The following is a 12,398-nucleotide window of genomic DNA, read 5'->3' on the forward strand; positions in this document are numbered from 1 at the left end:
TCCTGCTGTTTTATTTCCAAAGCACTTAGAACCATTTGACATATTATATATTTTAAAAGTGTATTTGCTCATTTTCTCTTCTAACGCCTCTAAAATATAAGCTCCTTGAGGGCAGAGATATTATTTATTTTATTCACAGCCACATTTCCAGTGCCTAGCACAAACTATTCAATAAATACTTATTAAATGAATAAACTTTATCTTTCTTTCTGAGTTGTAAAAGAACTGTGGTCATCACAGACTTTTCTTCCCTTTATTGCCACTGAGTGACCAAAATGGGGCCTTTCTGAGGAGGACATCAGTTCATTTGGTCAACATTAAACATATACTTTGCGAATACAGGCATACCTCGGAGATATTACAGGTTTGGTTCCTGACACTGTAATAAAGTGAATATTGCAATAAAGGGAGTCACAAGAGTTTTTTGGTTTCCCAGTGCCTGTAAGTTATGCTTACACTATACTGTCCATTAAGCGTGCAATAGCATTATGTCTAAAAAAAACAATGTACCTACATTTATAATATACTTCATTTTTTCCTTTTTTGTCTGGGAATTCATAATGGTTGACAGTTTGATCTCAGCCTAAGAGAATGGAAAAGAGTTTACACTTGATAGAAAGGATCAGTAAAACTAGTAACATTTTTTTTGCAATTTATGTGAGAGAGAGGCTTAGAGAAGGAGAGGAAACAATGTGTCTTGAAAGTAAGTAGGAAACTATCACAAGATTAGAATTAGTTCCTTGAAGCAAAATGTGATGAGAAATCATTGGACGATTTTGAGGGGTCTAGTAGTATAATTAAAGAAATATTTTTAGGACTTTGATTTTTACAGTTATTAGGATTAATAGTCCGAAGAAGAGAAGTCAAAATTTAAGGACATTTATAAAAAAAAGTTTGGTATATCTGAGGTTTGAAATAATCTGAAAAAGAAAAATGAAGGAGAAATGGCCACACCAGGAGAATTTGAGAAAAAGCAGTAATGAGAAGCTGTTCGGGGTGTAAGGGTTATAGGAGGACAACAAGTTTGAAATACCAACTTGGCATTATCATTGCTTTAGGATAAGAGATAAGAACTATAATTTACTCTGTTTCCATTTTTTAGAGGCTAAAAAATGAGGTGGCATTTGCTGCAGATTGCTTTTGGAATATGGTTTCTTCTCTACAATTGCCTCGTTAGCAGGGGGAGGGAGGAATGTTTTCACTAGGGGTAACAATATTTGTTGTATCCATTAGAAATTGTAGGTAATGTGGATGAGATAAAAAGTACTGATGTAGTTTTAGAAATACTGAAATGATTTAGGGGAATAAAAGTTAGATGCATAAAAATGCTTTTGGTTTGCTAAAATTGCTGTTTTTAGATGGAGTTTCCTTTTTAAACTTAACCTCAAGACTACATTTACTTTTGTTAATTTAATAGGTGACAGTTGTCACAGGAAGTTGGGGAACATTTTTTTATCAGTAGGTATGTATATTGTTGGCTTTCAGGTATGTTATACTCTCGGGTATCTAAGCCTATTAGACAAGAGACAGAAACTTAGAAAGATACAAATGGCAGAGCAATGTTTTTCAAAAGAATTACTGTTCTGCTCTTTGGCTTTCCCTTTGTTATCCTATTCCTCTCCCTTTCCAGTTGCTCAGAACGTACCCTTCTCCAGCTTCCTGCAGAGTTTAACACTTTTGCTTCAGTGTTAACACATAGAGTAGAATAAAGAAGGGCAGATTTAGCCTAGACAGCTCAAATAGTACTTTTCAAACACTGACTGTATGTTCAGTACTATGCTTGGCTCCAAGCATACGAACGTGAATACATGTGATCCCTTGTCATGAGAAACTCATAGTAGAGCAGTCTAGTGGCAGAGCATCCACAATCGACAGTAATACTCTCATAGAGATACTTGAAGAGCTAGTTTTCCATTTAATAATTTTAACAGAAGCAAATTTGTAAGCAGTCAAAAAATGGTCCTCTCATGGCCTTTCTTCATAGATATTAAAACCTGTTTTTAGAATTGCATGTTTTAATATTTTTTAGAATTACTCTTATAGAGGGCAAATAAAATACTCATTGTTTAGTATTGTTTGACCAATTTATTTTAAGTAGATTGACAAAAGGATTTTTGGTAGTATATTGAACTAAATATGGCTTTATTTTAAATTGTTCAAATTTTACATTAATTAAAATTAGTGTTATTAAAAAGTATCTTTTTAGTCTAAGCATGTTCTGATTCTTAACATTTTATTTAATCTTTAAGCTATATTCCTCTTCCTAGTCCCCTACTGAGTACTTGTGATCTTCTGTTTTTCAAAATTTTTTCTTTCTCAGCATGAAAACCCTATTGCTTTATAGAAAAATGATGTCTGAAAATTCATTACCAAATCCCTTTAGATGATAGAAGAATACATTTTTGCCTTGTTTTTTATTGTACCTTTTAACTTAAACTGGTCTCACACATGAACTTTCTTAGAATCAGGCAGTTCCTGGTTCCTATGGGACTTCCTGTTTTCTCAGATAAAAATAGAAAAGCACCTCAGAAAGGAAACCTGGTCAGTGTGAACTACTTTGTAGGCTCAGTTAGTCTTAGTTGTGACCTGGCTTATAGAGATCCAGGTATCTGAAAGCTTTGAATATTTTTGCGTGCAATTTTAAAATAGAGGAAAAGGAGGAGATTCTAAATAATAACCAGAGGGACGCTACATAATCAGCCATGAACTGGTTTGTATCTTTGGGGGGAGGGTGGATGTATGGAGGTTGGATGAAAAGTGGTAAATCCTTTCTTTATAATATTTATTAGAAGTAAGAAGTTGTTTAATACTGAGACTTTATTCTTAGCCACTTTGATGTGTATATTTGTTTCATGCCACTTTTCCAGATGTTAGCAAGGACTAGGAAGTTTTGTTTTTTAATCATTGGAAGTAAGAATTCTAAATGAATTATTCAGTTTTAAAGCATCTTATAGATTTCCTCAAGTAGTAACTGCCTTTAGTCTATATTTTGAAGAGAAACCAAGTTAAGGTGAAGAAATGATAGTCATTAATAGTAACGATAATAGGTAACATATATTAAGTGTTTGACATTATGCCAAGCATTTTATACGGTTTATCTCATTTAATCCTCACAACTGTATAAGGTAGGTATCATCATTACATCCTTCCATTACAGAAGAGGAAACTACAACTTAGAGTGGCTAAATAGATGGTAGTTCAAGGCCACATTGCTAGTAAGTAGTGGAGCTAGGACTTGAACCAAGTCACTCTAAGTATTATAGAGCAAACCACAAAATCATAGTGAGAATGGTAAATATAGTAAGTCTGAAAAATTAGTTCCCCAACCTTTATTATCATCAGTTTGTTTATGTATTGTTTGCATGTTTACATTCAGTTTTAGCATAGTACATGTTGGCATTTCCGAGGGCTTGTTTAGGGGGATTCTAATTCTCATTCTTAAATGATGCTAATAGTTCTCTCTTTTTCTTTCCTTGATAGTAAAAAACCCCTTTGATGAAACATTTGGAAAAATAAAAGTAAGTAAAAAATCTTAATACTGATACTTTGTCTTACGTTTTATATGATAAAGGTAGTAGGATGACTATCACCTAAAAAGTAGTAATTTTAAAGGCAATAAATTTTCTTATTTTTGAGTATTCCTTGACCACAGTATAATTAAATCTGACACCAATTTCCACCTAAGAGCTGACCTGTTTATCACTTTGAGGTAAAAGCCACTGCCAAGTAAAATGGCAGTGGCATGTCATCTGGGGATCTGGCCTTACCCTTAAAAGTACGCCTGTTTTCTTAATTGTTGGGTACCCTAGCAGTTTTTGTCTTTTTTGCCCTCCTTTTGTTCTCTTTCGAATTTTTGCTCATTGGCATGCCTTTTCAACTGTCAGGAAGGCAAAGGATTTAGAGTTTTATGCAACTTATTTATGATTCCTTTTATTTTTAAAGGATTTATAATATTAATTTTAACCTAAGTTTTACTCACATGAAAATATTTTTCACTTACCATTCATTATAGGCACTCCAAAGATTATGATATTTGAGTTTATATTATAATACACAATTAGTTGTTAATTTTTTTTTTATTATAGGAACTGACAGTAATACAGACCTGTACAGAAAACATTATTTGTTGTACTAAATGATATGTAATAATGTGTAATCAGATCCATAGAATGTTACTTTAGATTGTTAGTAATGATTATTTTCTGTAGTATTCTATTGTTGTATTATTTTTTTTAGAAAGTTGACTTTATCATTAAGTATAACATTGCTGCTGGCATCATAATTTAAATTTGCACAATATACTCACTGAACATTGAAAAGACAAGACTTTATTTTCTTCTGTATAATTTTCCCCTTGGGGGAACCTGAAGTTCCTAATCTCTAAATAATAATAATAATTGTAATGAAGATAATGGCAGTTAACTTACATTAAGTGTTTATTCTGTGCCAGGCACTATGCTAAGTGTTTAAAATCCATTAATATCATTTAATCAGGGACTTGATACAAAAATTGAAAATATCCTTGAGAAAATTGGCTGAGATACAAGAAGGAAATATTTAAAGGTGATAATATGTGAGAAAATTTGGTAGAGTCACCCTACAGTTTGGTTTTTCCCCCAAGAATGAGAACTTTGCTTCAGAGAATGATTTGTGCTAGTAAAAAAAATCTGGAGCTTACCAAAACACGTAATTAGAAGGTAGCTATTTGGAGCTTACCAAAACACGTAATTAGAAGGTAGCTATGTTTAATGGAAGGTTACTTGAAAGCTTACTTTAAATATGGATTTATTTGTAGATCTTTAACTTGTTTTCAGGGTGATCAGTAGACACATTTCAAGCTGAATATTAGGAGGCAATCTGAAAAGCAGACAGAATCGAAGAAGTTTGTAATGAAACTATAAGCCAATATAAGTTTCTGTAAGAAAGTAACTTTAACATTTGATTTACACCCTTTTCGGATTTACTTCTAGTTTAGCATATTGCTGCTAAAGATTATTGAACCTTTCTATTTCTCAAAATTGATTTGTTCCCGTTATTAAAATGTTCCATAAAAACTATTTAGGTCGTAATTTAGTTGATAATTTGGATGGCACTTGACACCCTTGTAATATATAGATGGTCATTTTGAATGAGTTGCCGTTGGAAAAATAATTCTTGAAAAAATTATAGCTGAGCTTTTTGGGTGTTTAAATGCATTGTATGCGAATGGAATAGCATATATGTTATCCAGTATGAGATCCAGTTACATATGATTAGGTTTTGTTATTTATTCTACTTGTCTAGTCCAGTGTTTTTTGTTGTTGTTGTTTTTAATGTATTTATTTGTTTTTTGGCTGCACTGGGTCTTCGTTGTTGCACACAGGCTTTCTCTAGTTGTGGTGAGCAGGGGCTACTCTTTGTTGCTGTGTGGTGGCTTCTCTTGTTGTGGAGCATGGGTTCTAGTCGCACGGGCTTCAGTAGTTGCAGCATGTGGCTCAGTAGCAGCACGCAATCCCTAGAGCGTGTGGGCTCAGTAGTTGTGGCGCGCGGGCTCAGTAGTTGTGGCTCGTGGGCTCTAGAGCATAGGCTCAGTAATTGTGGTGCACGGGCTTAGTTGCTCCATGGCATGTCGGATCTTCCTGGACGAGATATCGAACCCATGTCCCCTGCATTGGCAGGGAGATTCTTAACCACTGCACCACCAGGGAAGTCCTAGTCCAGGGTTAATATATGTGAATCAATAGATGAAGTTTATTCCCAGGCCTCTGATGTTCATTAAAGATGTAATCACAGAGGACAGTGTCAAATTTTTGGGTTTAGTTTTGGTTTTGAAAGGGGTGTGGGGATAGGCATGATCAGGACATGCAAAACGAAAAGGGAATCGGTCTCTTTTCCAGTTAAGGAAGGAAACAAACTTCAAAACTCTCAACCACTTTAGTCCTGAAGCTTAATCAGATTTACCTTGGTCTTATATGTCAAGTCCACAACCTACACTATCATTGGAACTCCTCATCTTGTTATATTGAACATATTTATTAAAAAACAATTTTGTGGTTTAATCTGTCACAGATGCATAGCTTTCAGAATCTTGAATTTCAGCCCCTGCGGTTACTTTTTGATGTCTAATTTTTGAAGTTTGGATTTTTAAGCTTATGTGATAAGGACTAGCTTGATTCTGAATCAGGTTGAGATAGAGTTGAGGGGGTAAAAAGCAAATGGGTTGGAAGGCAAGTAGTCAGCTGGAGGAATGTCACTTATCTCTAGCAACCATCTCACATAAAGCCAGGGACTCTGGTGGTAGGATTATGGAGGCTTTGATGAGTTTTTCTCTTCCTAGTACCACTCATTAAAGCTGCATTGATAAAAGCATGCCATCCAGTGTGCAGACTTGTCTCTTCTGTCCTTGAACATATAGCGTGAAAACAAATGGATGAGATTACATGTCATTGGGCATATGAATTTTACTTTCCCAGCTTTTTTACTCTCCTGTCTGAATTTGTTCCTGGTCATATTCATACAGTAATCCTATTTTGTTAGAAACTTAAGGAGAAAGGAAATAATAAAGACATAGCCCCCTCATAAATCATGAGTTTATTTCAAATAGTGTGATAAGCTATTCTTACCCCGTCTCCTAACCTATCCTCCCCCGTTGCTTGTATCAGTTTCTCTTAATTGTGATTGCTCTTAAATTGAGGTCTCATTGCTTTAGACTACTTGTCAGGGTGCTCAGACATTGCAGTAGTCTCCATGCTGGTTTCCTTTCATATGGTCAGAATAGTATTCCTGATGCACAGTTCTGTTTTACTTTTCTTGTCCTAAATGTTCAGAATGAAGTCAAACTCTTTGTCTTGGTATCTAGAGCTCTCTAGCCATTGATTCCAAACTGCTTTTCTAGTAGTTTGCTGAGTCAAAGTAGGCTCTGGTTATGTAAGAAATATAACCAAAGGTTTTATTCCTTCAGGCCCATGCTGTTCCTTCTGCCTGGAATGCTGGTCAATTCTATTCTTTCTGTGAAGCCCGATTCAGATATTCCCTCTTCCATAAATGGATCTTCCCTCCCCTCCATCTTCTGTATTTACATTGTACCTTGTTTGCAACTATAATATAACGTTTAGTATGTTTTTTGCCCTTGAGAACAGGAACCATCTTGTTCCCTGGGTTTCTTGCTTTGCTGAGAACAGTTCTTAACTCGTAGTAGATGCTCATTAAATGTTTGTTTCACTTTAATGGTTCATAAATTTATACAGGGCCACTTTGGGACCTAGGAGGGGTTGAGGGTTAATTTAATTGAAGTGTCACTACTCATTCCCTTATTATGTGGTTGAGGCAGGTTAAAACAAAACATGAAGAAAACAGTCTCATAAGAATACACGTGAGCGTGCATTGTATAGAGGGGGATTGGGAGCATTGTTTTGGTGGCTGGGGGAGTTTGTTGTATATAAGACCTTTACTAGCACTAACCTTAGGGCCAGTTTCCCAATCATCCTCAAGAAGGTAAAATATTTAGAGTGATAGTTTAGATTCTTAGATTAAGGTTTCTTTAAAATATGGTAGCCGTTGGTTAAATATGAATTTGTCTTTCAGATTATGTAGCTTCTATGGTTTTTAAATTCATTCACTGTTTTTCTTTTCGAATAAAAATTATTAATTGGTGCATTTTTCTCCCCGGAATCGGATATTTTATAATAATTTCTTTTAAATTTAGGAAAGTGAGAAAAATCTTATGATGAACACTTTATACAAGCTTCATGATCGATTGGCACGGCTTGCAGGTAATTGTTTTAACATTCATAGTCTCTAAAATTGTTTTGAAAATGAATTTGCATATATAGCATGCAGTATCAGTAGAAATGGTTTTTCTCAAGTTCAGTGTTATGTTAACATTGTGGGGTGTTTTCTCTTTAGAAGTTTTTAGTCCTTATATGGAGTGGGTTTTTATCTGTATAGATATGTTTAATCAAGGCCTTTTTCCTGCCTGCCATATGTATACAATGAAATTTAGATATATACTCTATGGTAAAAGTTAGCACATTTTTTTATTGCATTGCTAATAACAAAATTCTGAAGGCTTATATATCAGTTAAATCGGGTAAGCAGTGGATTAACTAAAATCCTCAATTAAATATAGAAGTGCAGATTTTCCTTTGGTGATTGTATAGGTGTCATTTCCTTGGATAAAGTAAATATATTACAGAATTTTTTTTCTCCTGAAACATCGCCTTTTCCTCATATTCTGGTCTTAGTAAGACTTTGAGAGTTCTCAGGTATGCAACATACCTGCAATTAGAATAAAATAGGTGAATTGGCATGAAGTTTAGCATTTATAAAAGCTGTAGTGGCACCTTATCTGTTTATTACCTTTTAACTTTTTTCAGTTATCTCACATATAATCTGAAAGAAGAGACTTTGGATTCTCTTCATATAAACAGTTACAAGAAAAGAAAAATGTAGTATTGCAAACTTTAGTTTGTAGCAGATCCTTTTGTAGTAACTAGATCATTGGTAGAAACCTAGTAGGTGAATGTGGAACTTCTCTGGTCGAATGGAAGCATTGAGAATCCTGACAGTTCCCCATCCTCTCACCAATCTTTGTTTTTGTTTTTTGGGGATCCTTAATTCTGGTCAGGTTTTTTTTGGCTAATAATTGTGTGTATATCACTAAAAGTCTTCTTTGCATTGACTGACAGACTGTTACATACATATGCTGCAAACTGATGACATTTATTTGGTATGCTGTAGCACCCAGAAATGAAGTATATAATCTACATGGAATTCCTCATGTTGCTGCTACAAACTTCTAGAGCTGTCTCTATAGCAGTGTTTTATGAAGTGTGTTAGATCGGCATAGTCTGGGGTGCTTTTAAAGATATAGATTCCTTCCTCTACAGCAGGGGTCTGCAAACTTTTTTCTGTGAAGGAGCCAGATAGTAGATTTTTTAGGCTTTGTGGGATAGACTGTCTCTGTCACAACTACTCATTTCTGCTGTTAGAGCCTGAAAGCAGCCATAGATAATACATGAATGAGCGTGGCTGTGTTGCAATAAAACTTCATTTATAAAAACCGGTGGTAGGCCAGATTTGGTCTGTGGGTTTGCCAACCTCTGCTGTAGATCTGCGGAATTGGAATCTCTGAGGATGGATTATAAAGTTTGAAGACTTACATGTTCATCTAATAGGTATTTCTACCTGTTTTACAACCATGACCATTAAAATCTGGCTACTTGAACAAAACGATAAATAGGAACATGGTTGCTTTTATGATAGAAAAATTTGCCAAGGATTTTACTTTAATTATTGTACTTGTATGTTAAATTTTTTTAAAAAAAGTACTTGAAAGAAACAAGTAGGAGAAACTTAAAATTCAAGTTCCTTGTAAGGATAATTGATCTCTAATAACCACAGGTAGCCTGAAAAAGAAAAAAAAGGCTTTGGATTCTTTTATAAATAGTTACAAGAAAAAGAAAATGTAGTTTTCCAAACTTTTGTATGTAGTACACGTATTTGTAGAAACCAGATTATAGGTAGAAGCTTCTAATTTCCCTATTGATTTGTGTTATAATAATTTTTTAAGTTATGCATACTCCTTGCTAAAGATAGGCTTAGTAATACTCCGAAAATGCACATTTTAATTCAAACTTGAACTCTTGAATTATTAGCTTTAGTTAATAGATGTATGAGTTAGCACAATGAATTTTCCCCCTTGAAAAATAATACATCTATAGAGGGCTTTCTTTGTGCCAAGATCTATGGATAGGCATCAGCATGACATGGTTCCTACCCCTGGCTAACAATTTCACTGGGAATGTAAGAGGAATGTATGTTTCTATCTAGACTGAAATACATTTAAAGGTTGTGGTTGATATAAAAATATTTGTTTATATTGCCTATTGGAATTTATTTCTAGAAAATATAAATGAGTGTTTGTCTTCTTTCTTTACTGATTATAATAATATCTATAATTGTGTAATTTGTAAAACTAGTTTGATTAATCATATTTGTTTTCTTCTGTTTAACATAGTACTGATTCAAAATTAATAATATGCTAATCTTTCCAGGAGATCATGAATGTGGCAGTTCTAGTCAGAGAACACTTTCTGTCCAAGAGGCAGCTGCATATTTGAAAGTAAGCAGTGAAATTAGAATTTTAATAGCTCTATTCTTAAAGTTTATGTAAATCATCACAACTTATATCTACAGTACCATGCATTTGATTACTTTAATTGTACTGTTACAAACTTGGACCTGCTGTTTGGTGTAATGTGAGCAGGTAGAGAAAGGAAAATTACTCAACATTTTTTGTTTTAATTCTCTGTGAGAGAATGCACATTAGCTTGGAAAGGGTGCAAACACCATTGGTGAGAGAGAAATTGAGATAAGTAAGTAGCATATAAGAAAGCAAGTAAGCATCTAATCATTGTCATTTATTTCAATTCTTCTGCCCCGGGATAATTTTATTTCAGGGTTCTAAGAGAATTTGCAGATGTATTTTCTATACCACTGTAAGTAATCTAGGAAATTCTAGATAAAAGGATAGGTACTAGAAGGTTAAGATGGACAGGTGTCACTCTGATTTCCAAAAAGGGGATAGTGGATTTTGAAAACCATATTGGGGAGCTTGATGTTAATCCAATTCCATAAAGATAATTCCATAAAGATGTGAATACTTGCAGATGGAAATGCTGATCCGTAGAAGTTGGCATCCATTCATCGTGAACAAGTCATGTCATACAAACTTCATTTCCCCCCTTTTGTGGTAAAAAAAACACGTAACATGAGATCTGCCCTAAAGTGTACAGTATTATTAACTATATATGCATCATTGTGCAGCAGATCTCTCAAACTTTTTCATCTTGCATTACTGAATCTCTGTACCCATTGCACAGCAACTCCCCCTTTCCTTCTCCTCCCAGCCCCTGACCACCACCATGCCACTTTCTGCTTCTGTGAGTTTGACTACAGTAGATACCTCATAAAAATGGAATCATGCAGTATTTGTCCTTCTGTGACTGGTTAATATCTCTTAGCACAGTGCCCTCAAGGTTCACCCATGTACTGTATGACAGGATTTCCTTTTTTAAGGCTGAATAATATTCCACTGTATATACCCCACATTTTATTTATCCATTGATAGGCTGGTGAATATTTAGGTGTTTCCACTTCTTGGCTATTGTGAATAATACTGAAGTGAACATAGGAGTACAACTATCTCTTGGATCCTGTTTTCAATTCTTTTGATAAATACCCAGAAGTGAGATTGCTGGAACATATAATAGTTCTAGTTTTAGTAATTTGATGAACTTCCATGCTGGTCTCCATAATGGCTGCACCATTTTACATTCCCACCAACATTTACAAGGGTTCCCTTTTCTCCATATCCTTGAAAACTCTTGTTTTGTTTTCTTTTGGTTCTGGTTTGTTTTTTAATAATGGCCATGCTAACAGGTGTAAGGTGATATCTCACAGTAGTTTTGATTTGCATTTCTTTGATGATTAGTGATGTCAAGCATCTTTTCATATACATATTGGACATTTTTATGTTTTCTTTGGAGAAATGTTTATTCAGGTCCCTTACCCATTTTTTAAATCAGGTTATCTGATTTTTTTGTTACTGACTTGTAGGAGTTCCTTATTTACTTTTGGATGTTAACCCTTATCAGATATTTGGTTTGCAAATATTTTCTCCTATTTCACAGATCCCCTTTTTACACTGTTGATTGTTTCCTTTGCTATGCAGAAGCTTTTTAGTTTGATGTAGTCTCACTTGTCTCTTTTTGCTTATGTTGCCTGTGCTTTTGGTGTCATATCCAGAAAATCATTGCCAGGTCATATTTAAAAAATCATTGTGGGCTTCCCTGGTGGCGCAGTGATTGAGAGTCCGCCTGCCGATGCAGAGGGCACGAGTTCGTGCCCTGGTGCGGGAAGATCCCACATACCGGGACCGGCTGGGCCCGTGAGCCGTGGCCGCTGAGCCTGCGCATCTGGAGCCTGTGCTCCGCAACGGGAGAGGCCACGGCGGTGAGAGGCCCGTGTACTGCAAAAAAAAAAAAAAATCATTGCTAAGGGCTTCCCTGGTGGTGCAGTGGTTGAGAGTCTGCCAGTCTGCCTGCCGATGCAGGGGACATGGGTTCGTGCCCTGGTCCGGGAGGATCCCACATGCCGCGGAGCAGCTGGGCTCGTGAGCCATGGCCGCTGAGCCTGCGTGTTCGGAGCCTGTGCTCTGCAACAGGAGAGGCCACAACAGAGAGAGGCCCGTGTGAGAGGCCACGGCGGTGAGAGGCCCATGTACTGCAAAAAAAAAAAAAAATCATTGCTAAGGGCTTCCCTGGTGGTGCAGTGGTTGAGAGTCTGCCAGTCTGCCTGCCGATGCAGGGGACATGGGTTCGTGCCCTGGTCCGGGAGGATCCCACATGCCGCGGAGC

General features: G+C 35.7%; 1 protein-coding gene across 1 annotated transcript in view; it reads left to right on the forward strand.

Annotated features, from left to right (window-relative positions):
• Positions 1-12,398, forward strand: part of LEMD3 (LEM domain containing 3) — a 65,564-nt gene that overhangs the window by 28,884 nt on the left and 24,282 nt on the right. Inside the window, exons 2-4 of the mRNA XM_007447384.1 lie at positions 3,481-3,518; positions 7,685-7,751; positions 10,035-10,102. Of these exons, the coding sequence (XP_007447446.1) occupies positions 3,481-3,518; positions 7,685-7,751; positions 10,035-10,102 (173 nt within the window). The remainder of the gene's footprint in view (positions 1-3,480; positions 3,519-7,684; positions 7,752-10,034; positions 10,103-12,398) is intronic.

The sequence above is a fragment of the Lipotes vexillifer genome, unplaced genomic scaffold, assembly GCF_000442215.2.
Source record: "Lipotes vexillifer unplaced genomic scaffold, Lipotes_vexillifer_v1.1 scaffold170, whole genome shotgun sequence".
In the NCBI taxonomy this organism is placed as follows: Eukaryota; Metazoa; Chordata; class Mammalia; order Artiodactyla; family Lipotidae; genus Lipotes; species Lipotes vexillifer.